The sequence below is a fragment of the Lonchura striata genome, chromosome 31 (genome assembly GCF_050655825.1).
Source record: "Lonchura striata isolate lonStrDom1 chromosome 31, ASM5065582v1, whole genome shotgun sequence".
Taxonomy (NCBI): Eukaryota; Metazoa; Chordata; class Aves; order Passeriformes; family Estrildidae; genus Lonchura; species Lonchura striata.
In genome coordinates this window covers 6956677-6980528 of record NC_140733.1, presented here as the reverse complement: position 1 = coordinate 6980528, position 23852 = coordinate 6956677, and the positions used below count along the sequence as shown (strand labels likewise).

General features: G+C 68.2%; 4 protein-coding genes across 7 annotated transcripts in view; all 4 read left to right on the top strand.

Annotated features, from left to right (window-relative positions):
* Window positions 1-17: 17 nt before the first annotated feature.
* LOC146764838 (dnaJ homolog subfamily C member 4-like) lies at window positions 18-4917 on the top strand. 2 transcript variants are annotated; one of them, XM_085563606.1, is made up of 7 exons: window positions 18-104; window positions 784-827; window positions 1371-1464; window positions 2326-2456; window positions 3295-3507; window positions 4464-4544; window positions 4839-4917. In XM_085563606.1, exons 1-7 carry the CDS (start codon window positions 78-80, stop codon window positions 4915-4917), a joined length of 669 nt encoding a protein of 222 aa, XP_085419732.1. In that variant the 5' UTR covers window positions 18-77. The 2 variants fall into 2 exon arrangements, with proteins under 2 accessions (XP_085419732.1, XP_085419733.1); XM_085563607.1 differs by lacking the exons at window positions 18-104; window positions 1371-1464 and adding an exon at window positions 111-375.
* Window positions 4918-5281: 364 nt separating this feature from the next.
* On the top strand, window positions 5282-7613 carry LOC146764837 (large ribosomal subunit protein uL11m-like). 3 transcript variants are annotated; one of them, XM_085563605.1, is made up of 5 exons: window positions 5282-5441; window positions 5524-5619; window positions 5695-5788; window positions 6569-6728; window positions 7308-7434. In XM_085563605.1, the coding sequence occupies exons 1-5, from the start codon at window positions 5304-5306 to the stop codon at window positions 7348-7350; spliced, it is 531 nt and encodes a 176-aa protein (XP_085419731.1). In that variant the 5' UTR covers window positions 5282-5303; the 3' UTR covers window positions 7351-7434. The 3 variants fall into 3 exon arrangements, with proteins under 3 accessions (XP_085419731.1, XP_085419729.1, XP_085419730.1); XM_085563603.1 differs by lacking the exon at window positions 7308-7434 and adding an exon at window positions 7441-7613 and having other exon boundaries at window positions 5283-5441; XM_085563604.1 differs by lacking the exon at window positions 7308-7434 and adding an exon at window positions 7441-7613 and having other exon boundaries at window positions 5289-5375.
* A 2868-nt stretch (window positions 7614-10481) lies between these two features.
* Window positions 10482-18980, top strand: LOC146764836 (uncharacterized). The gene is made up of 8 exons (XM_085563742.1): window positions 10482-10672; window positions 12107-12258; window positions 12354-12456; window positions 13091-13337; window positions 13413-13522; window positions 14290-14422; window positions 14761-17036; window positions 17694-18980. Exons 1-8 carry the CDS (start codon window positions 10498-10500, stop codon window positions 17720-17722), a joined length of 3225 nt encoding a protein of 1074 aa, XP_085419868.1. The 5' UTR covers window positions 10482-10497; the 3' UTR covers window positions 17723-18980.
* A 1171-nt stretch (window positions 18981-20151) lies between these two features.
* Window positions 20152-23852, top strand: part of LOC110480986 (uncharacterized) — a 4680-nt gene continuing 979 nt past the window's right edge. The window contains exons 1-3 of the mRNA XM_085563880.1: window positions 20152-21639; window positions 22234-23214; window positions 23543-23788. Coding sequence (XP_085420006.1) covers window positions 20893-21639; window positions 22234-23214; window positions 23543-23734 — 1920 coding nt within the window. The 5' untranslated portion in view covers window positions 20152-20892 and the 3' untranslated portion in view covers window positions 23735-23788. The remainder of the gene's footprint in view (window positions 21640-22233; window positions 23215-23542; window positions 23789-23852) is intronic.

Below are 23852 nucleotides of genomic sequence, written 5' to 3'. Positions count from 1 at the left end.
CGCCGCCGCGCCGCGCTCCGTGCCCTGATTGGCCGCCGGGCGGTCACGTGGCGCCCCCGGAAGCGGAAGCGGCGGCGATGGCGGCGCGGCGCGCGGTCGCCATGGTAACGGCGGGGCCGGGGGCGCTCCTTAATGAGTTCATTAAGCCCCGGCTCGCCGCTAATTAGCGCCGCCCCGCGCCTGGTCCGCATGGAGAGCCCCCCCCGGGCTGCGGGGCTCGGGACGGCGTTAATTGGCGTTAATTAGTGCTGAGGGGGAAATTAGCCGTGTTAGGGGGTAATTAACGCTAATTAGCGCGGCGCGGTGCGGCCGCAGCTGCCGGACATCAGCCGGCGCTAAATAAGTGGTCAATGCTTTGCTAACTCATGATCAGCGGTAATTAAGGGCCTAATTAACGATGATTATTAATTAATTAACGTTAATTAACAGGTGGTTTGTCGGTAATTAATCACCGATAATTCCCCGTGTGATTAGCAGGAGTTCGTGGCGTTATTAATAATCATTAGGGGCTTAGGGGTTGTTAATAGCCTAAACAAAGGCAATTAATATGTTAATTAGCAATAATTAAGAACCTTGCGGGTGGGAGTTGTTGAGTTAATTACTGAGTTAATTGTTGAGGTAATTAGTGTCCTGATTAACGGTAATTAACGCCTGTTGCTCACACAACAACAATTGTGGGGTCTTGCAGTTAATTTGTGGCTAATTAAGGGTTAATGTATGGCTAACGAAGGGTTAATGAAAGGTTAATTAAGCGTTAATTGCTAATTAAGGTGTTAATTGCAGGGGCTCTGGGCCGCCCCTCCGCCCTGGAGGGGCCTCGGCAGCAGGTGAGACCAAAACGACCCAAAATGGCCCAAAATGGCCCAAAATTGGCCCAAATCGATCGAAACGTCCCCAAAATGTCCCCAAATACCCAAAACTTCCCCCAAAAACCCTCCAAAATGTCCTAAAAATGCCCCAAATGTGCCAAAATTCCCCTAAAATCCCCAAATGTCCCAAAACTCCCCTAAAATCCCCCAAATTGCCCCAATAATGCTCCAGAATTCCCACAAAATTCCTGAAACTGCCCGAAAATCCCCCAAAGAAACCCCAAAATGTCCCAAACTGCCCCAAAACATCCCAAAAATCCTGAACATCCCCAAAAAACCCCCAAATGCCCCAAAATCCCCCCGAAATGCCCCAAACTGCCCCAAATATTGAAAAACTGCCCCCAAAACGCTCCAATATCCTCCAATCTGGCCCCAAAAATGCCCCCCCAAAAAACCCACAAAATATCCCGAAAAGGGCCCAGAATGTCCCAAAATCCCCCAAAAAAGCCCCAAAATCCCCGAAAATGCCCGAAAACGCCCAAAGTGCCCCAAATCCCCCAGGCCCGGCCCCCCCGACCCCCACTCGGTGCTGGGGGTCCGGCCCGGGGCCTCCCCCCGAGAGATCCGGGCGGCGTTCCTGCAGCGCTGCAAGGAGGTGGGACTGGGACGGACTGGGATATACTGGGAGGGACTGGGACGGACTGGGAGGGACTGGGAATGGGACTGGGATATACTGGGAGGGACTGGGGGGGACTGGGAATGGGACTGGGATATACTGGGAGGGACTGGGGGGGACTGGGAATGGGACTGGAACGGACTGGGAGGGACTGGGATGGACTGGGAATGGGACTGGGGGGGACTGGGAATGGGACTGGGATATACTGGGAGGGACTGGGACGGACTGGGATGGACTGGGAATGGGACTGGAACGGACTGGGATATACTGGGAGGGACTGGGACGGACTGGGATGGACTGGGAGGGACTGGGGGGGACTGGGAATGGGATTGGGGGGGACTGGGAGAGACTGGGAGGGACTGGGAATGGGACTGGGATATACTGGGAGGGACTGGGATATACTGGGAGGGACTGGGACGGACTGGGATGGACTGGGAGGGACTGGGGGGGACTGGGAGAGACTGGGAGGGACTGGGAATGGGACTGGGATATACTGGGATGGACTGGGACGGACTGGGATGGACTGGGAGGGACTGGGAATGGGACTGGGATATACTGGGAGGGACTGGGGGGGACTGGGAATGGGACTGGGGGGGACTGGGAGAGACTGGGAGGGACTGGGAATGGGATTGGGGGGGACTGGGAGAGACTGGGAATGGGACTGGGGGGAACTGGGATGGACTGGGGGGAACTGGGATGAACTGGGATGGACTGGGGGGAATGGGGGGAACTGGGATGAACTGGGACGAACCGGGGGGAACCGGGAGCCCCTGGGACCCTACCAAGTGTCCCGGGGGGGGTCTCGGTTTTGGGGACCCCTCCCCAGCCCTGCCCCCCCAGGTTCACCCCGACGGGGACCCCTCGGACCCCTCCCGCCACGGCCGCTTCCTGCGCCTGGCCGAGGCCTACGCGGCCCTGAGGGACCCCCGGGGCGCCCCCGGGACCCCCCCCGGGCCCGGGACCCCCCCCAGGTAACGGGGCTGGGGGCGAGGGGGGGCCTGGGGGGATTTGGGAGGGGTCTCAGAGGGACTGGAGGGGTTTGGGGGGGGTCCCTGAGGGACTGGGGGGGTCCCTGGGAGTACTGGGAGGGTCCTTGAGGGTCCTGGGGAGTTCTGGGGGATCCTGGGGGTGGGTCCTGGGTGGGTCCCTGAGGGTCCTGGAGGGTCCCTGAGGGTCCTGGGGGGTCCTGGAGGGTCCTGGGGGGGGTCTTGGGGGGATTATGGGGAGGCCTAAGTGGTCCCTGGGAGTTGGGGGGAGGTCCCAGGGGGTCCCTGAGTGTTGGGGGTGGTCCTGGGGGGGTTCCTGGGGGGGTCCTGGGGGTGGTCCTGGGTGGGTGCCAGGGGTCCCTGAGGGTCCTGGAGGGTCCCTGGGGGGTCCTAGGGGGATTCCTGGTGGTTCTGGGGGTGATCTTGGGGGGGGATCCTGGGGGTCCCTGGAGGTCCTGGGGGGGATCCTGGGGGAGTCCCGGCGGTCCCGGGGGGGTTTCTAGGGGGGTCCTGGGGGTCTATGGTGGTTCTGGAGGGGTCCCTGGAGGTCCTGGGGGGGATCCTGGGGGAGTCCCGGCGGTCCCGGGGGGGTTTCTAGGGGGGTCCCAGGGGTCTATGGTGGTTCTGGTCCCTGGGGGTTCTGGGGGGTCCTGGGGGTGGGTCCTGGGTGGGTCCCAGGGGTCCCTGAGGGTCCTAGGGGGATTCCTGGTGGTTCTGGGGGATCCTGGGGGAGTCCCGGGGGTCCCGGGGGGGTTTCAAGGGGGGTCCCGAGGGTCCCTGGCGGTTGGGGGTCCCGGGGGTCCCAGCGGTGCCGCGTCCCCAGCGGGGCCAGCCCCGGCTGGGAGCAGAACCGGCGGCACTGGGAGGAGAACCGGCGGTACTGGGAGGAGAACCGGCGGCACTGGGAGGAGAACCGGCGGTACTGGGAGCAGTTCCGAGCCCCCCGGGACCCCCCCCGAGCCCCCCACCGCCGCCTCCTGGGGCTGCTCCTGCTGCTGATGGCCCTGGGGGGGCTGGCCCACGCGCTGGCCTACAGGTGGGACCCCGAAATGGGGCTGGGGGCTCGGGAACGGGGCTGGGAACCCCAAAAATGGGGCTGGGGGCTCGGAAATGGGGCTGGGGGCTGAGGAACAGGGCTGGGGGCTGTGAAAATGGGGCTGGGAACCCCAAAAATGGGGCTGGGGGCTCGGAAATGGGGCTGGGGGCTGAGGAATGGGGCTGGGGGCTGAGGAACGGGGCTGGGGGCTCAGAAATGGGGCTGGGGGATGTGAAAATGGGGCTGGGGGCTTGGGAACGGGGCTGGGGGCTCCAAAATTGGGGCAGGGGGCTCGGAAATGGGGCTGGGGGCTTGGGAACGGGGCTGGGGGCTCCAAAATTGGGGCAGGGGGCTCGGAAATGGGGCTGGAGATCCCAAAATTGGATCCTAAAATGGGTCTGGGATTGGGGCGATGCCCCTGGATTTGGGGTGAATTCGGGGTGGATTTGGGTGAGTTTGGGGCAGTTTTGGGTGGGTTTGGGGCAGTTTGGGGTGATTTTGGGATGGTTTGAGGTGATTTTGGGGTGGTTTTGGGTGATTTTGGGGCGGGTTTGGGTGATTTTGGGGTGGTTTTGGGTGATTTTGGGGCGGGTTTGGGTGATTTTGGGGCGGTTTGGGGTGATTTTGGGGCGGTTTTGGGGCGGTTTGGGGTGATTTTGGGTGATTTTGGGGCGGTTTGGGGTGATTTTGGGATGGTTTGAGGTGATTTTGGGGTGGTTTTGGGTGATTTTGGGGTGGTTTGGGGTGATTTTAGGTGATTTTGGGGCGGGTTTGAGTGATTTTGGGGCGGTTTGAGGTCATTTTGGGATGGTTTTGGGTGATTTTGGGGCAGTTGGGGGTGATTTTGGGGCGGTTTTGGGCGGTTTGGGGCGGTTTTGGGCGGTTTGGGGCGGTTTGGGGTGATTTTGGTGATTTTGGGTGATTTTGGGTGATTTTGGGCTGGTTTTGCCCCCCAGGTACGTGGCCGGGGCTCACGCCGCCTTCCTGGACGAGCGGGACCGGGAGCTGCGCGCGGCCTACGAGAGAGCCCGGAGCCGGTGGGGGTCGGGATTGGGGGTCCGGGGGGGTTTGGGGGTCCCGGGGGGTCCCGGGGGGTCCCGGGGGGGGTTTGGGGGTCCGGGGGCCTGGGGGCTTTACAGGGATTTTGCGGGGGCTCAGTTGGGGGCTAAAGGGGGTTGGGGGGGTCCCGGGGGGTCTGAGGGGTCCTTCGGGGTCTGGGGGGGTTCGGGGACATTTGGGGGTCGCTGGGGAGGGGGAGGGGGTGAGGAGGGGTCGTGGGGGGGGGGGTCTCCGTCCCCTCCCCCCCGTGACCTCTGACCCCTGACCCGCAGGGCGGGGTCGCACGAGGAGCTGGTGAGGCGGCTGCGGGAGAGGGGGAGGGGCCGGGGAGGGGGAGGGGAGGGGTCCTGACCCTCCCCCCCACCCCCCCCACCTCCGGCCCCTCCCCCCCCGCGCTCGGCCGGGAGCCCCGAGGTGAGGCTGGGGTGGGGGAGGGGCGGGGATCCCCCCCGGGTGGGGGAGGGGCGGGGATCCCCCGGTGGGGGAGGGGCGGGGATCCCCCGGGTTCCCCAAGCCCCGCCCACCCGCCCTGAGGCCACGCCCCCTCCCCGCAGGAGTTTTCGCGCCCATTTTTGGCCCCGCCCCTTCCCCCTCACGCTCGTTCCCGCCCCCTTTTCGGCCACGCCCCCTTCGCGCCGCTATTGGCTCCCCGCGGCCCCGCCCCTCGCTCCCGCGCCTCCCATTGGCTGCGCGGCGCCCTTCGTCCCACGTGACCGGCGGTCCCTGGCGGCGCCGCCATGTCGCGGGCGGCGCGCTCGGTGCGGGCGGCGGCCGCGGCCAGGCCGGGCCCGGCGGCGGCGCCGCGGCCGGTGCGGATCATCATCCCGGCGGGCGGGGCCGCCCCGGGGCCGCCGCTGGGGCCGCTGCTGGGGCAGGTGCGGGGGGCCCGGGCGGGTTCGGGGCCGTCCCGGTGCCCCCGCGGCCCGGGCCGACCCGTCCCCCCCGCTGCTTCCCCAGCGCGGCGTCCCCATCGCCGCCTTCTGCAAAGACTTCAACGAGCGCACCCGGGACGTCAAGGCCGGGGTCCCGCTGCGGGTCCGGCTGCTCGTGCATGTGAGTGGGGGGGACACCGGGACCCCCGTGACCCCCGGTGACCCCCGTGACCCCCGATCCCCCCGATCCCCCCAGCCTGACCGGAGCTACTCGCTGAGCATCGGGACCCCCCCCACCTCCTACTTCCTCAAGGCCGTGGCCGGAGTGGAGAAAGGATCGGCCAGACCCGGTCAGGGGCGCTTCGGGGCTCCTGGGGGGAATTGGGGGTCCTGGGGGGGAATTGGGGGCTCCGGGGGGGAATTTGGGGTCCTGGGGGGAATTTGGGGCTCCGGGGGGGGAATTGGTGTTCCTGGGGGGGATTTTGGGGCTCCTGGAAGGGTTTCAGGGTTCCTGAAGGGGATTTTGGGGTTCCTGGGGGGGATCCTGAGAGAGAACTTGGGATCCTCAGTGAGAATTTGGGGTGCTGGGGGGGAATTTGGGCATCCTGGGGGGGCTGGAGGAGTCCTGAGGGGGAATTGGGGATCATGGAGGGGAATTGGGGGGTCCTGGGGGGGTTTTGGGGGTTCCTGGGGGATTTGGGGTTCCTGGGGGTGATTTTAGCAGGGATTTTGGGGTTCCTGGGGGGATTTGGGGGTTCCTGGGGGGATTTTGGGGGTTCCTGGGGGGATTTGGGGGGTTCCTGGGGGGATTTTGGGGTTCCTGAGGAGGATTTTGGGGGTTCCTGGGGGGATTTTGGGGGTTCCTGGGGGGATTTTGGGGTTCCTGGGGGGATTTTGGGGTTCCTGGGGGGATTTGGGGGTTCCTGAGGAGGATTTGGGGGTTCCTGGGGGGATTTTGGGGTTCCTGGGGGGATTTGGGGTTCCTGGGGGGATTTGGGGGTTCCTGAGGAGGATTTTGGGGTTCCTGGGGGGATTTGGGGGTTCCTGGGGGGATTTTGGGGGTTCCTGAGGAGGATTTTGGGGGTTTCTGGGGGGATTTTGGGGTTCCTGCCCCTCACAGCCCACCCCAGGCCACGAGCCGGCCGGGCTGCTGTCGCTGGCGCAGCTCTTCGAGGTGGCCGTGGCCAAGCAGAGGGACCCGGCGCTGGCCGCCCGCGGGACGCCGCTGCCCGCCCTGCTGCGCTCGCTGCTGGGCTCGGCCCGCAGCCTCGGCCTGCGCGTGGTGCCCAGGTGGGACACGGGCTGGGACCCCCAAACTGACCCAGAACAGCCTGGGACCCCCGAAAACTGACCCCGAACAGCCTGGGACCCCCAAAACTGACCCAGAACAGCCTGGGACCTCCAAAAACTGACCCAGAACAGCCTGGGACCCCGAAAACTGACCCCAAACTGAGCCTGGGACCCCCGAAAACTGACCCAGAACAGCCTGGGACCCCCGAAAACTGACCCAGAACAGCCTGGGACCCCCAAAAACTGACCCAGAACAGCCTGGGACCCCAAAAACTGACCCCAAACTGAGCCTGGGACCCCAAAACTGACCCCAAACTGAGCCTGGGACCCCCAAAAACTGACCCGGAACAGCCTGGGACCCCCAAAAACTGACCCAGAACAGCCTGGGACCCCCAAAAACTGACCCAGAACAGCCTGGGACCCCCAAAAACTGACCTGAAACTGAGCCTGACAACCCCAAAAACTCACCCCAAAAACCAACCCTGAGACCTCCAAAAGCTGACCCCTGACCCCCGGGCTGACCCCGCAGGCCGTGGCCGAGGCCCAGCCTGACCCCTGACCCTTGACCTTTGCCCCCAGGCTGACCCCGCAGGCCGTGGCCGAGGCCCAGCCTGACCCCTGACCCTTGACCTCTGCCCCCAGGCTGACCCCGCAGGCCGTGGCCGAGGCCCAGCCTGACCCCTGACCCCTGACCCTTGACCTCTGCCCCCAGGCTGACCCCGCAGGCCGTGGCCGAGGCCCAGCGCCGCCGCCGGGAGCTGCAGGCGGCCGCGGCCGCCGCGGCCGGGCAGGAGGAGGACGAGGGGGGCGCCCGGAGGAAGTGACCCAAAAAACCCAAAAAAACCCAAAAACCCCCAAAATCCCCAATAAAGAGCTCCCCCCACAGCCCCGCCTGCCTGGAGTTTTTGGGGAGCGCCTCGGGCCTTCGTCATCGGCGTCCTCCCCTTCCTCATCCTCACCCCAATCCCTGCCCCATCCTCCTCCTTCATTCTCCATCTTCCTCATCCTCCTCATCCTCATCTTCCTCCTCACCTTCCTCATCCTCACCCCAGTCCCTGCCCCTTCCTCCCTCCTCATCCTCATCTTCCTCCTCCATCCTCATCCTCACCCCAGCTCCTGCCCCATCCTCCTCCATTCTCCATCTTCCTCATCCTCCTCATCCTCATCTTCCTCCTCACCTTCCTCATCCTCACCCCAATCCCTGCCCCATCCTCCTCCTCCATTCTCCATCTTCCTCATCCTCCTCCTCATCCTCCTTTATCCTCCCTCATCTTCCTCCTCCATCCTCATCCTCACCCCAGCTCCTGCCCCATCCTCCTCCATTCTCCATCTTCCTCATCCTCCTCCTCATCCTCCTTCATCCTCCCTCATCTTCCTCCTCCCCTTCCTCATCCTCACCCCAGTCCCTGCCCCTTCCTCCCTCCTCATCCTCCTTCATCTTCCTCCTCCATCCTCATCCTCACCCCAATCCCTGCCTCATCCTCCTTCATCATCCTCCTTCATTCTTCCACATCTTCCTCCTCATCCTCCTCCTTCCTCCCCTTTATCCTCCCTCATCTTCCTCCCTCATCCCCCCCTCCCTCCTCATCCTCCCCCCCCAAAAAAACGCCGCCGTTGCCATGGAAACGCCGCGGGGGGGGGCGCAGGGGGATCCCCGGGAATTCGGGGAGAAACTCGGGAATTTTGGGGTGGAGGGAGTCGGGAATTTTGGGGAGAAACTCGGGAATTCTGGTGGGGGGGGAGTCGGGAATTTTGGGGACAGATTCGGGAATTTCGGGGTGGATTCGGGAATTTGGGGGGGGGGGGAGCCGCGTATATTTTGGGGGGGCATTGGCGAATCTTGGGGAGAAACTGGGGAATTTCGGGGGGAGGAATCGGGAATTTTGGGAGGAAACTGGGGAATTTCGGGGCCGGATTCGGGAATTTCGGGAATTCCGGGGCCGGGGGGGTCCCGCCGCCCCCGGGGGGCTCGCGGATCGGGGGTGGGGGAGGGGTCCCGGCGCGGCCCCGCCCCCCGCGCTATTTTGGGCTCCCCGCGCTATTTTTGGCTCCGCGGCTTCGGCGCCCAAATTTGGCAGCGGCGGAGCGGGGGGGGAGGGGCGGGGGGCGGGGCCGGGGGCGCCCGCGGGGGGGGAGGGGCGGCGCCGGGGGTTCCCAGCGGCCCGGGGGGGGAGGGGCGGCTCCGGTCCGCCCCCCCCGCCTGTCCGGGGTCCCTCCGGCCGCGCCGACCCCCGGTGGTCACTCTGACCCCCACTGTGGTCACTTGGAGCTTCCTGTGGTCACTCTGAGCTGTCTGTGGTCACTCCAACACCCCGGTGGTCACTCGGAGCCGCCTGTGGTCACTCGGAGCCGCCTATGGTCACTCTGACCCCCCCGGTGGTCACTCCAACACCCCGGTGGTCACTCTGACCCCCCCGGTGGTCACTCTGAGCCCCGGTGGTCACTCTGATCCCCACTGTGGTCACTTGGAGCTTCCTGTGGTCACTCTGAGCTGTCTGTGGTCACTCCAACACCCCGGTGGTCACTCTGACCCCCCCTGTGGTCACTGTGAGCCTCCTGTGGTCACTCCAACACCCCGGTGGTCACTCTGACCCCCCCGGTGGTCACTCGGAGCCTCCTGTGGTCACTCCGAGCCCCCTCCGGCCGAGCTGACCCCTCTCCCTCCCCCCACTGAGCGACCCTCCCCACCTGGAGCCCCCCGAGTGCTGCTCCCTCCCCCCACAGCCCCATTGCCTGCTCCATCTCCCCACGGACCCTTCACTGGCTGCTCCATCTCCCCACGGACCCCTGCAGCTCCTCCATCTCCCCATTGATTCCTCCATCTCCCCACGGACCCTTCACTGGCTGCTCCATCTCCCCACGGACTCTTCCATCTCCCCATTGTCTCCTCCAGCTGCTCCATCTCCCCACCGACCCCTCATTGGCTCCTCCATCTCTCCCTCGACCCTCTCTCTCTCTCTCCCTCCATCCCTCGAGCTCCTCCATCTCCCCATTGACCCCTCATTGCCTGCTCCATCTCCCCACCGACCCCTCCAGCCACCTCCATCTCCTCCATCTCCCCACAGCCCCCATTGCCTCCTCCATCTCCCCATTGACCCCTCATTGCCTCCCCCATCTCCCCACAGCCCCCATCGACTCCTCCATCTCCCCACCGACCCCTCATCGCCTCCTCCATCTCCCCCATCTCCCCACAGCCCCCATTGCCTCCTCCATCTCCCCACCGACCCCTCATTGCCTCCTCCATCTCCCCATTGACCCCTCATTGCCTCCCCCATCTCCCCCATCTCCCCACCGACCCCTCATTGCCTCCTCCCTCTCCCCATTGACCCCTCATTGCCTCCCCCATCTCCCCCATCTCCCCACCGACCCCTCATTGCCTCCTCCATCTCCCCACAGCCCCCCATTGCCTCCCCCATTTCCCCATTGACTCCCCCATCTCCCCCATCTCCCCACAGCCCCCATCGCCTCCTCCATCTCCCCCCCGACCCCTCCCTCTCCCGCTGCCCCCCTTCCCCGCTCTCCCCCACCCTGGGCCTGCCCCTCCCCTGCCCTCCCCCGCCCCGCCCCTCTCCCCGCTCCATCTCCAATTTCGGTGCGATCCGCCGCCCCTCCCGCCGCTCGTGCGTCACCGTCAGCGCTGACGCGGCCCCGCGCCCCCCCGGGCCCGGTGTCCCCCCCGGCCGGGGGGCGGCCCGGGCCGGTGACGCGGCGCTGACGCGGGGCCGCGGGCGCATAAAGCGGCGGCCCCGGGCGGCGGCGCGGGCGGAGGATGCTCCGCTCCACCAAAGGCGCCTCCAAGGCGCGGCGGGACCAGATCAACGCGCAGATCCGCGCCCTGCGCGACCTCCTCCCGCTGCCCGACGGGGACCGGCCGCGCCTCTCCTACCTGCACGTCATGGCGCTCGCCTGCATCTACACCCGCAAGGGAGCCTGCCTGCGGCCAGGTGCGCGCCGGGACCGAGCGGGGACCGGGAGGGAGCGGGAGGGAGCGGGGAGCGAGCCGGGACCGAGCGGGGACCGGGAGGGAGCGGGAGGGAGCGGGGAGCGAGCGGGGACCGAGCCGGGAGCGAGCCGGGAGCGGGGACCGAGCGGGAACCGAGCGGGGACCGAGCGGGGACCGGGACGGAGCGGGGACCGAGCGGGGAACGAGCGGGAACCGAGCCGGGACCGGGGTTGGAGCGGGGACCGGGAGGGAGCGGGTACCGAGCGGGAACCGAGCAGGAGCGGGAACCGAGCGGGGACCGGGAGGGAGCGGGGAGCGAGCGGGGAGCGAGCGGGGACCGAGCCGGGACCGGGGACCGAGCGGGGACCGGGAGGGAGCGGGGACCGAGCGGGAACCGAGCAGGAGCGGGGACCGAGCGGGAACCGAGCAGGAGCGGGGACCGAGCGGGGACCGAGCAGGAGCGGGGACCGAGCGGGGACCGGGAGGGAGCGGGGACCGGGAGGGGACCAGGATGCAGCGGGGACCGGGAATGGAGTGGAGATGCAGCGGGGAACAGGAGCGAGGATGGAACCGGGATCGGGGATAGAGCGGGGATGGAGCGGGCGGGGATGGACCGGGGATGGAGCCGGGATCGGGACCGGGATGGCAGCGGGAACCGGGGACGGAGCGGGGACAGCACCGGGATGCAGCCGGGAACGGGACCGGGATGGCAGCGGGGCCCGGGATTGAGTAGAGAACGGCAACGGGATGGGACCCGCTCCAGGGATGGCACCGGGATGGGAGCGGAGACCGGGACAGGGACCGGGGACAGGGACCGGGACCGAGACAAGGACAGGGACAGGGACCGGGGCCGGGGCCGGTGCAGCACCGCGGAGAGCGGCCGGAGGTTCCCGTTCAGCACCGCGGAGAGCGGCGGGGACCGGGCGGGGCAGCGGGACAGGGACCGGGACGGGTGACAGGGACCGGGATCGGTGATAGGAACCGGGATTGGGGATCGGAACCGGGATCGTGACAGGGACCGGGATCGGTGATAGGAACCGGGATCGGGAACCGGGATCGGTGACAGGGACCGGGATCGGTGATAGGAAGCGGGATTGGGAACCGGGATCGGTGACAGGGACCGGGATCGGTGATAGGAACCGGGATCGGGAATCGGGACCGGGATCTGTGACAAGGACTGGGATCAGTGACAGGAACCGGGATCGGTGACAGGAACCGGGATTGGGGATCGGGACCGCGATCGGGGACAGGGACCGGGATTGGGGATCAGAACCGGGATTGGGAACTGGGATCGTGACAGGGACTGGGACCGGGAATCGGGACCGGGACCGGGAATCGGGACCGGGACCGGGAATCGGGACGCTTCGGGGCCGCAGGGGCAGCGCCGGAGCGCCGGGCGGGCGCTGACCGCTGTCCCCGCGTGTCCCCACGCCAGGCCCGAGCCGGGGGGCGCCCCTGGAGCTGCTGGGGGGGCCGGAGCTCGCCGACCTGGTGGCCTCGCTGCCCGGCTTCCTGCTGGCCGTGACCCGCGAGGGGAAGCTGGTGGGGGTCACCGACAACGTGGCGCAGCACCTGGGCCACTCCATGGTGAGCGCTGGGCCGGGCGGGGGTCCCGGGGGGCGCCGGGGGTCCCGGCGGTGCCGGGGGCTCACCCCGGCCTCCCTCCCTCCCTGCCCCCCCAGGTGGACCTGGTGGCACAAGGGGACAGCATCTACGACCTGCTGGACCCCGCCGACCACCCCCTGGTGCGGCACCAGCTGAGCCTGCCCGGGCCCCCCCAGGCAGGTGGGTGGGGGGCTGCGGGGTCTGGGGGGGTCCGGGGGGTCTGGGGGGTCTGGGGGCTCTGGGGGGGTCTGGGGGGGTCTGGGGGTTCAGGGGGGTCTGGAGGGGGTCTGGGGGAGCGGGGAGGGAAGGGACAGGACAGAGGGGTGGACAGTAGGACAGAGGGATGGACAGAGGGACAGAAGGGTGGACAGAGGGATGGACAGCAGCACAGAGGGGTGGACAGTAGGACAGAGGGATGGACACAGGGGTGGACAGCAGGACAGAGGGGTGGACAGAGGGACAGAGGGATGGACAGAGGGACAGAGGGATGTACAGAGGGACAGAAGGGTGGACAGAGGGGTGGACAGCAGCACAGAGGGATGGACAGAGGGGTGGACAGAGGGATGGACAGCAGCACAGAGGGGTGGACAGAGGGACAGAGGGGTGGACAGAGGGGTGGACAGAGGGACAGAGGGGTGGACAGAGGGGTGGACAGAGGGACAGAGGGGTGGACAGCAGCACAGAGGGATGGACAGAGGGGTGGACAGAGGGACAGAGGGGTGGACAGAGGGGTGGACAGAGGAGTGGACAGCAGCACAGAGGGGTGGACAGAGGGGTGGACAGCAGCACAGTGACCGCCGCCCCTCTCCCCCAGAGCGCCTCTTCCGCTGCCGCTTCACCACCTCGCGCGCCTCGCGCCGCCCCAGCGCCGGCCGCAAGCTGGTGCTGCTGCGGGGGCGCTTCCAGGAGCCCCCCGGGCCCCCCGGCGCCGCCCCCGCGCTCTTCGTGGCCTTCTGCGCCCCCCTGGACCCCCCGCCCTGGCCCTGCCCCGACTGCCTCCTGCTGCCGGCCTTCCAGAGCCGCCACGCCCGCGACCTGGCGCTGCTCGACGTCTCGGACAGGTGGGACGGGCGGGCCGGGGTCCCGAGCGCCCGGCTCGGGGGGACGCGCGAGTGACCCCGGCCCGGTGTCCGCAGTGTCCTGGTGCACCTGGGCTACGGCCGGGCCGAGCTGCTGGGCCGCTCCTGGTACCGCCTGCTGCACCCCGAGGACCTCGGCCACGTCGCCCGCCAGCACCTGCGCCTCGGTCAGTGCCCCGGGTGTCCCTGGTGTCCTCTGGGTGTCCTCTGGGTGTCCTGGGGTGTCCCTGGTGTCCTTGGGGTGTCCCCAGAGGGTCCTCTGGGTGTCTGCGGGGTGTCCTCGGGGTGTCCCTGGTGTCCCCGGGGTGTACCCGGGGTGTCCTCTGGGTGTCCCGGGGTGTCCCGGGTTGTCCCCAGGGTGTCCCTGTGCCCTCCTGGCCTGTCCCTGCCATTCCCAGTGTCCGTGACCCCTCCCTGTCCCCACTGACCCCTCCCTGTCCCCACTGACCCTTCCCTGTCCCCGCTGACCCCCCGTGTCCCCACTGACCCCCCGTGTCCCCACTGACCCTTCCCTGTCCCCGCTGACCGCTCCGTGTCCCCACTGACCCCCCGTGTCCCCACTGACCCTTCCCTGTCCCCACTGACCCTTCCCTGTCCCCACTGACCGCTCCGTGTCCCCACTGACCCCCCGTGTCCCCGCTGACCCCCCGTGTCCCCACTGACCCCCCGTGTCCCCACTGACCCCTCCATGTCCCCACTGACCCCTCCCTGTCCCCACTGACCCCTCCATGTCCCCACTGACCCCCCGTGTCCCCGCTGACCCCCCGTGTCCCCACTGACCCCCCGTGTCCCCACTGACCCCCCGTGTCCCCACTGACCCCTCCCTGTCCCCGCTGACCGCTCCCTGTCCCCACTGACCCCCCGTGTCCCCGCTGACCCCTCCGTGTCCCCGCTGACCCCTCCGTGTCCCCGCTGACCCCCCGTGTCCCCACAGCCGCCGCGGGGCCGGAGGCTCGGGCCGAGCTGGTGACGCGGCTGCAGCGCAAGGACGGCCTGGGCTGGACGTGGGTCTACGCCCGCCTGCGGCCGGAGGGGCCGGCCCTGCTCGCCCACAACTTCGTCATCAGGTCAGTGCCCAGCGGGCAGCGGGCAGCGGGCAGTGCTCAGCACTCAGTGGTCAGTGGTCAGTGGTCAGTGGTCAGTGGTCAGTGGTCAGTGATCAGCACTCAGAGGTGGGTGGTCAGTGCTCAGCAGTCAGTGCTCAGTGGTCAGTTCTCAGTGGTCAGTGGTCAGTGGTCAGTGGTCATCAATCAGTGGTCAGCACTCAGAGGTGGGTGGTCAGTGCTCAGTGCTCAGTGGTCAGTAGTCAGCATCCAGTGGTCAGCACTCAGCGGTCAGCGGGTCTCAGCCACCCTTGGGGCCGGCCGCTGGCCGCAGCGCCGCTGACCACCGTGTCCCCCCGCAGCGAGGCCGAGGCCTGGTGCCTGCGGCAGCAGCTGGCGGCCGAAGCCCCCCCGGGACCCCCGGAGCCGTTCGGGCCCGGCCTCGACTTCCCCGGCGGCGACCTCGGCCTGGACCTCGGCCTGGGGCCCGGCCTGGGCGACGACGTCGGAGCCGTCGGCCTGGCGGTCAGCGTGGGACACGGCCCTGCGGCCACCGCTGACCACAGCCTGGCGGTCAGCCTCGGACATGGCCCTGCGGCCACCGCTGACCACAGCCTGGCGGTCAGCGTGGGACACGGCCCTGCGGCCACCGCTGACCACAGCCTGGCGGTCAGCCTCGGACACGGCCCTGCGGCCACCGCTGACCACAGCCTGGCGGTCAGCGTGGGACACGGCCCTGCGGCCACCGCTGACCACAGCCTGGCGGTCAGCGTGGGACACGGCCCTGCGGCCACCGCTGACCACAGCCTGGCGGTCAGCCTCGGACACGGCCTCGGACACAGCCTCGGACACAGCCCTGCGGCCACTGCTGACCCCGGCCTTGGGGCCACCATCGGCCACGGCCTTGGAGCTGCCCTGGGCAGTGGCGTGGAGCCCGGCCTGGGGCCTGGCCTCGGACACGGCCCTACGGCCACTACTGACCACAGCCTGGCGGTCAGCCTCGGACACAGCCTTGGACATGGTGCTGCGGCCACCACTGACCACAGCCTGGCAGTCAGCCTCGGACAAAGCCTTGGACATGGCCCTACGGCCACCACTGACCACAGCCTGGTGGTCAGCCTCGGACAAAGCCTTGGACATGGTGCTGCGGCCACCACTGACCACAGCCTGGCGGTCAGCCTGGGACAAAGCCTTGGACATGGCCCTGCGGCCACCACTGACCCCGGCCTCGGGGCCACCATCGGCCACGGCCTCGGAGCTGCCCTGGGCAGCGGCGTGGAGCCCGGCCTGGGGCCCGGCCTCGGACACGGCCTCGGACACGGCCTGGGAGCCAACGCTGCGGCCACTGTGGACCCTGGACTTGGGGCCACCATCGGACACGGCGCCGCGGCCGCCGCTGACCCCGGCCTTGCCCCGAACGTCGGCCACGGCCTCGGCTCGGACGCCGGCATCGGCCTGGGCGTGGGAGGCGCCCTCAGGGTGGACATCGGCGCCGACCTCGGGACTGACCTCGGGGAGGACGGCGCGGCCGCGGTGACCGCCGGCATCGGGGCCGGCGTGGCCCTCGGCCTCGGGCCCGACCTCGGGGCCGGCGTGGGGCTGGGCCTCGGCGCCGCCGCGCTGCCGCCGGACATCGGAGTGACCGCCGGGGCCGGCGCCGGACTCGGCCTGGGAGCCGCCCTGGGAGCCAGCGCGGGATCAACGCTCCCGCCCGGCGCCGGACTGGCCGTGGGAGCCGGCGCCGGCCTCGGACACAACTCCGGCCTCGGACACAACAACGGCCTCGGACACAACAACGGCCTTGGACACAACTCTGGCCTTGGACACAATGCTGGACTCGGACACAACTCTGGACTTGGACACAACTCCAGCCTTGGACACAACTCCAGCCTTGGACACAACTCCGGACTTGGACACAACTCCAGCCTTGGACACAACTCTGGCCTTGGACACAACTCTGGACTTGGACACAATGCTGGACTCGGACACAATGTTGGCTTTGGTCACAACCCCGATCTTGGTCACAACCCTGGCCTCGGACACAGTTCCAGCCTCGGACATGGCGTCGGGCTCGGACACGACGCCGGGCTCGCCGTCGGCCTGGCGGCCGGAGCGCCGCTGGGGCCGGGGCTGGACGCTGGCCCGGCCGTGGGCGCCGCGCTGCCGCCGGGCGGCCCCGGCCCCGCGCTCGGCTTCGCCCTGGGCGCCCCCATGGCCGCGCCACGCCCCCCGCTCGGGCTGGGCCGCCCGGGGCTGGGGGTCCCCGAGACCCCCGCGGGCGGCACCGAGACCTGGACCCCCCCCTACACGCCGCGGCAGGCGCCGCCCTTCGCCTTCGGGCCCCCCGAGCCCCCCGAGGCCGAGAAGCTCCCGCCGAGCCCCGAGAGCCCGGGCGGGGTCCCCGGGGGTCCCCCCGGCGCTCTGCTGACCCCCGAGACGTCGCCGCCGCCGCCGCCCGCGGCCCCGGCCGCGCCCGCGCTGCGCCGGCTGCTGCTGCGGGGGCTGGCGGCCATCGCCGCCCGCGGACCCCCGGCCGGAGACCCCCGGCCCCGGCCGCCCCCGCCCCGGTCGCCCCGCGACCCCTTCCATGAGTTGTATCAACTCCCCCAGAGCCGCCTCCAGGACGCCTTCCGCAAAGGTGGGCGCCGAGCGGGGGTCCCGGGGGGTTTGGGGGGGTCCCGGGGGTCCCGGGGGTCCCGGGGGTCCCGGGGGCTTGGATGGGTGCTGGGTGGTCCCGGAGTCTCCGGGGCTTTTGGGGCGGGTTTTGGGTGGGTTTTGGGGCGGCTTTTCGGGGCTTTTGGGTTTTTTCTGGCGGGTTTTGGAGGGTTTTTTTCGGTGGTTTTTGGGGGGTTTTAGGGGTGGTTTTTGGGGCAACTTTTCAGGTGTTTTGGGTTTTATTCTGGCGGGTTTTGGGGGGTTTTTGAAGTGGTTTTTGGAGGCTTTTTGAGGTGGTTTCCAGGGTGGTTTTGGGGGGTTTTTAGGGTGGTTTTCAAAGTGGTTTTGGGGCAGTTTTTTGGAGGGTTTTTGAGGCGGGTTTTGGGACGGTTTTGGGTTTTTTTTTTCGTTGGTTTTTGAGGCGGTTTTTGGCACGTTTCTTGGGGGGTTTTGGAAGGGTTTTTGCGGGGTTTTAGGGTGATTTTGGTGGTTTTTGAAGTGTTTTTTGCGGGGTTTTGGGGCAGGTTTTGAAGTGTTTTTTGGGTTTTTTTTTTGGAGCGATTTTTGGGGTGTTTCAGGCGCGGTTTTTGGGGGCATTTCGGGGTGTCCCTGACGTGTCCCCTCTCTCTGTCCCCCGCAGCCGGAAGCCAGCGCGCCCCGTCGTTCTGAACTAAGTCTGTGACGCGACTTGCCCCCAGTATGGCATATTGTCATTGTCACCCCGGCCCGGCCAGCGCCCCCCGGCCCGGCCGCCCCCGCCGCCCCCCGGGGCCGCTCGTGCTAATTTAACTCGTAACGAGTCTCTAAGGTAATTGGGGGGGGGCTGGTGGCCCCCCCTCCCCCAGCCCGGACGCCTGGGGACCGTCCCTCGTGTCCCCTCCCCCCCCCACACCTCGTCCCCTCCCCCCGCGCCAGGACCCGTCGCCAAAATTATTTTGGGTCGCTGGGGTGGGGGCTGGGACCCCCCCCCCGTCCCCTCCCCCAGCCCGGGGTGTCCCTGTCCCTTTGTCACCCCCCTGGTCCCTGTCACCTCCCCCCAACCCCCAGCCCCGCCCCCACCTCGGGCTCTGCGTTTTTGGCAGAGCCCCCCCCCAAAAAAAAACCTGTGTCCCCTCCCCCCCCCGTGGGTGTCACCCTCAATGTCCCCAAACGCGGGGGACCGAGGCACGATGTGGCTTGATGTCCCCAGAGTCCCCAATGATGTCCCCAAGGTCCCCAGTGATGTCCCCAAGGATGTCCCCGATGTCCCCAAGGATGTCCCCAAAGTCCCCATGATGTCCCTGATGTCCCCAAAGTCCCCATGATGTCCCCAAGGATGTCTCTGATGTTCCCAAAGATGTCCCCAAATCCCCCATCATGTCCCCGATGTCCCCAGTGATGTCCCCAAGGATGTCCCCGACACCCCCGAGCCCCTGGGGCTGAGGCACAATGTGGCTCGGTGTCCCCAATGTCCCCAAGCCCCTCCAAGGGACATCCTGGCCTGATGTCCCCAACGCCCCCAACGCCCCCAATGTCCCCAATGTCCCCAACGCCCCCAATGCCCCCAATGTCCCCAACGCCCCCAACGCCCCCAACGCCCCCAACGCCCCCGCCCCGCACACGTCGCAGCGCGATGTCACCGAGCCCACGGCGCCGTCCCCAGCTCCGTGTCCCCGACGTCCCCGAGGGGACACGGGCACCCGGTCACCGCCCCGGCCGGACAGACGGACGCGTGGCTCCGTGTCCCCGACGTCCCCAGGGGCACCCGGGACCCGCTCGTCACCCGCACCAAGGACTGACACACCCCGGTGTCCCCGGTGTCCCCGGTGTCCCCAGCCCACGGACTGAGCCTGTCGCGACCCGGCGTCCCCAGTGATGTCCCCGGTGTCCCCAAAGTCCCCCGACGATGTCCCCGGTGTCCCCCCGGCAATAAAAACGTGTCCCCCGAGGTCCCCGCGCCTGCGGCTGCTCCTTCCCGGGAACCGGGGAAATTTGGGGAGGGGGACAGAGGTTGGGGGGCGGGGGGGACGCAGGAATTGGGGACAACTCGGGGGTTTGGGGGGGGACACAGAAACTCGGGGGGGAGGGTCCAGGATTGGAACGAGACGGGAATTTGGGGGGGACGATGGAATTTGGGAGAGATGCCGGGAATTTGGGGGGGGTTTGGGGGAATTTAGGGGGGATTTGGAGGGGATTTCGGGGGGGATTTGGAGGATTTTTGGGGGGATTTTGGGGGGATTTTGGGTGGGATTTGGGGGATTTTTGGGAAGATTTGGAGGGGATTTTGGGTGGGATTTGGGGGATTTTTGGGGAGATTTGGAGGATTTTTAGGGGGATTTTGGGGGATTTTTGGGGAGATTTGGAGGGGATTTTGGGTGGGATTTGGGGGAGTTTTGGGGAGATTTGGAGGGGATTTTGGGTGGGATTTGGGGGATTTTTGGGGAGATTTGGAGGGGATTTTGGGTGGGATTTGAGGGATTTTTGGGGAGGATTTCGGGTGGGATTTGGGGGATTTTTGGGGAGATTTGGGGGGATTTGTGGAGATTTGGGGGGATTTGGGGGCTCCGGGGTCTCGCCGGAGCCGCCTGGCCCCGCCCCCAGCGCAGAGGCCACGCCCACAAGCCTCAAACCACGCCCCCGGAGCGCGAAACTGGGTTCGTGACGTCACGTGTCTAATCTGCATAACCCCGCCCCGTTGTGCCGAGGCCACGCCTCCTCCGCCCCGCGCATGCGCAGCCCCTCCCGGCGCCGGCGCAGGGCGGTGAGTCCCGGACTGGTCCCAGCGACCCCAAGCTGGGACCAGTAACCCCAAACTGGAACCAGTGACCCCAGACTGGGACCGGAGACCCCAGACTGGGACCGGAGACCCCAAACTGGGAGCGACCCCCTCGGAACTGGGTCCTGACCCTCCTCCCCACCCCCAAACTGGTCCCAGCAGCCCCGTACTGGTCCCAGTAGCGCTGTACTGGTTCCAGCATGCCGGACTGGTCCCGGCTCCGCGCCGGCCCCGGGGACCCCCAGACCCTTCCCAGTGAGCCCCAAAATCCTCCCAGTAACCCCCAGTATCCCCCAGTCCCGCCCAGTGCCCCCCTCTGAGCCCTCCCAGTGACCCCCAGTAGCTCCCAGTCCCCCCAGTCTCCACCCCCAGTCCCTCCCAAACCCCTCCCCATCCCCCCAGTGCCCCCCAATCCCCCCCAGTCTCCCATCCCAGTGCCCCCCAGTACCCCCCAATCCCCCCCAGTCTCCCATCCCAGTCACTCCCAGTGCCCCCAGTGCTCCTCAATCCCTTCCCAGTCCCCTCCCAGTCCCTCCCAGTGCCCCCAGTGCCCCCCAAACCCCCCAATTCCCATCCCAGTGCCCCCCAGTACCCCCCAATCCCCCCCAGTCTCCCATCCCAGTCCCTCCCAGTGCCCGCCAATCCCCCCAATCTTCCCTCCCAATCCCTCCCAGTGCCCCCCACTCCCCCAATCTCCCCTCCCTGTCCCTCCCAGTCCATCCCAGTCCCTCCCAGTCCCTCCCAGTGCCCCCCAGTGCCCCTCAATCCCTTCCCAGTCCCTCCCAGTCCATCCCAGTCCCTCCCAGTCCCTCCCAGTGTCCCCCAGTGCCCCTCAATCCCTTCCCAGTCCATCCCAGTCCCTCCCAGTGCCCCCCAGTGCCCCTCAATCCCTTCCCAGTCCATCCCAGTCCCTCCCAGTGCCCCCCAGTGCCCCCCAGTCCCCTCCCAGTCCCTCCCAGTCCATCCCAGTCCATCCCAGTCCCTCCCAGTGCCCCCCAGTGCCCCTCAATCCCTTCCCAGTCCATCCCAGTCCCCCCCAGTGCCCCCCAGTCCCCCCAGCCCCCGGCCCCCGTCGCCCCCGGCCATGGGGCGGCTGCTGGGGGGCTGCCTGTGGCTGCTGGGGGGGCTGGCGCTGCTGCAGACCCTCTACCTGCGGGGGCTGCCCCGGCCGCGCCCCCCGCCCGCCGCCCCCCGCCGCCCCCCCCGGGGGGTGCTGGACGCTTCTGGAACCTTCCGCGTGTACTGGGACGTGCTGGGGGCGCCCCCGGGCTGGGCGCGCAGCCCCCGGCCCGAGCTGGTGCTGGCCACGCACGGGACCCCCGGGCGGGCGGCGGCGGCGCTGGGGGGCGGCTGGGGGGGCCCGCTGGCGCTGGCGGTTTTTGGGGAGCCCCGCCGGGGGCTGCGGGAGCTGCTGGCGGCGCTGGGGGGTCCCTGCCGGGCCCTGCGCGGCCGCCTCCGCCTGCAGCTGGTGCTGGCGGCGGCGGGACCCCCGCCCCAATTCGGGGCGCGCCCCCCGGCCGGGCCCGGCGGCTGCCGGGGGGCGCTGGCGCGGCTGGCGGCCGCCGACCCCCCCAGCTACAGCCTGGGGGTGCCGTACCCCGGGAACCTGCTGCGGAACGTGGCCTGGCAGGGGGCGGCCGGCGGCGGCCCCGCGCCGCGACCCCCGGCCCAGCTCTGGGGGCGCTTCGTGCTCCTGGTGGATGCGGACGTGGTGCCCAGCCCGGGGCTGCGCGAGGCTTTCCTGGAGATGCTGAGGGACGGGGGGCTGGACCCCCGGAACTGGGGGGGACAGGGGGGGATGGACCCCCAGAAATGGGGGGGACAGGGGGGGATGGACCCCCAGAAATGGGGGGGACAGGGGGGGATGGACCCCCAGAAATGGGGGGGACAGGGGGGGATCGACCCCCAGAACTGGGGGGGACAGGGAGAGATGGACCCCCAGAAATGGGGGGGACAGGGGGGGATGGACCCCCAGAAATGGGGGGGACAGGGGGGGATCGACCCCCAGAACTGGGGGGGACAGGGAGAGATGGACCCCCAGAAATGGGGGGGACAGGGGGGGATGGACCCTCGGAACTGGGGGGGACAGGGCGGGATGGACACCCAGAACTGGGAGGGACAGGGGGGGATGGACCCCCAGAAATGGGGGGGACAGGGGGGGATGGACCCCCAGAAATGGGGGGGACAGGGGGGGATCGACCCCCAGAACTGGGGGGGACAGGGAGAGATGGACCCCCAGAAATGGGGGGGACAGGGGGGGATGGACCCCCAGAAATGGGGGGGACAGGGGGGGATCGACCCCCAGAACTGGGGGGGACAGGGGGGGATGGACCCCCGGAACTGGGGGGGACAGGGCGGAATGGACACCCAGAACTGGGGGGGACAGGGGGGGATGGACCCTCGGAACTGGGGGGGACAGGGGAACCCCAGAGCTTTGGGGGCTCCTGGTGGCCTGAGTGACCCCAATGCTCTGAGTGACCCCAAAACCCTCAGTGACCCCCACGCCCTGAGTGACCCCCATGGCCTGAGTGACCCCAATATCCCAGGCCACCCCAATGCCCTGATTGACCCCCACACCCTGAGTGACACCAAAACCCTGAGTGACCCCAAAACCCTGAGTGACCCCAATGCTCTGAGTGACCCCCATGGCCAGAGTGACCCCAAAACCCTGAATGACCCCCACGCCCTGAGTGACCCCCATGCCCTGAGTGACCCCCATGCTCTGAGTGACCCCAATGTCCCGGGCCCCCTCAACGCCCTGAGTGACCCCCACGGCCAGAGTGACCCCAAAACCCTGAGTGACCCCCATGCCCTGAGTGACCCCCACGGCCAGAGTGACCCCAAAACCCTGAGTGACCCCCACGCCCTGAGTGACCCCCATGCCCTGAGTGACCCCAATGCTCTGAATGACCCCCATGGCCAGAGTGACCCCAATATCCCAGGCCACCCCAATGCTCTGAGTGACCCCCACGCCCAGATTGACCCCCACGCCCTGAGTGGCCCCAATGCTCTGAGTGACCCCAAAACCCTGAGTGACCCCCACTCCCTGAGTGACCCCAATGCTCTGAGTGGCCCCCACGCCACGGAGCCGCCCTGGGCCCGGGCTCTCTTCGTGCTGCCGGCCTTTGAGGTGCGGGCGCGGCGGCGGCCGCCCCGCTCCAAGGAGGAGCTGCTGCGGCTGTGGGCGGCGGGCGAGGCGCGCCCGTTCTACGCCGCGCTGTGCCCGCGCTGCCAGGCCCCCACCGACTTCGGCCGCTGGCGGGCGCTGCCCGCGGGGCCCCGGCTGCGCGTGGCCTACGAGGCGGCCTGGAGGGACCCCTGGGAGCCGTTCTTCGTGGCCCCTGCCCACGGCGTGCCCCCCTTCGACGAGGGCTTCCTCCAGTACGGCTTCAACCGCATCAGCCAGGTCTGACGGGGTCTGGGGGGGCGTGGGGTGACCCTGGTGGCCTTGGGGTGGTCTTAGGGGCCGTGGGGTGGTCATGACGGCTGTGGGGTGGTCTGGGGGTCGTGGGGTGGCCATGGGGTGGTTGTGGGGTGGTCATGGTGGTCATGGTGGCCTTGGGGTGGTCTTGGGGGCCATGGGGTGGTCATGGTGGTCGTGCTGTCCTTGGGGTGATCTTGGGGGCCTTGGGGTGCTCTGGGGTCTGGGGATTTTGTGGGGGGGTCTCTGGGGTTGCTCTGGGGTTGCTCTGGGGGGTCTCCAGGGTCTCACAGGGACCCCTCCGCACCCCCAGGCCTGCGAGCTGCACGTGGCCGGGTTCCGCTTCGCGGTGCTGGACGGGGCCTTCGTCACGCACCGGGGGCTGAAGGAGCCGGGCCGGTTCCACCGCAGCCGCGAGGCCGAGCTGGGCCAGAACCGGCGCCGCTTCCGCGCCTTCCGCCGGCGCCTGCGCCAGCGCTACCCCGGCTCCGCCCGCCGCTGCTGAGCCCCGGGGACACCTGGGGACACCTAGGACTCTCCAATGGACACCTGGGGGCACCTGGGACACCTGGGGGACACCTGGGACAGCTGGGGGACACCTGGGACTCTCCAATGGACACCTG

Coding starts and splice junctions, on each gene's coding strand:
- LOC146764836 (XM_085563742.1), top strand. CDS start 10,498: ATGCTCCGCTCCACCAAAGGCGCCTCCAAGGCGCGGCGGGACCAGATC. Junction 12,457..13,090: donor GCCCGGGCCCCCCCAGGCAG/GTGGGTGGGGGG, acceptor CCTCTCCCCCAG/AGCGCCTCTTCCGCTGCCGC. Junction 13,523..14,289: donor CCGCCAGCACCTGCGCCTCG/GTCAGTGCCCCG, acceptor GTGTCCCCACAG/CCGCCGCGGGGCCGGAGGCT.
- LOC146764837 (XM_085563603.1), top strand. CDS start 5,304: ATGTCGCGGGCGGCGCGCTCGGTGCGGGCGGCGGCCGCGGCCAGGCCG. Junction 5,620..5,694: donor GGGTCCGGCTGCTCGTGCAT/GTGAGTGGGGGG, acceptor CGATCCCCCCAG/CCTGACCGGAGCTACTCGCT. Junction 5,789..6,568: donor GAAAGGATCGGCCAGACCCG/GTCAGGGGCGCT, acceptor AGCCCACCCCAG/GCCACGAGCCGGCCGGGCTG.
- LOC146764838 (XM_085563606.1), top strand. CDS start 78: ATGGCGGCGCGGCGCGCGGTCGCCATG. Junction 2,457..3,294: donor GGGCCCGGGACCCCCCCCAG/GTAACGGGGCTG, acceptor CCGCGTCCCCAG/CGGGGCCAGCCCCGGCTGGG. Junction 3,508..4,463: donor GCCCACGCGCTGGCCTACAG/GTGGGACCCCGA, acceptor TTTGCCCCCCAG/GTACGTGGCCGGGGCTCACG.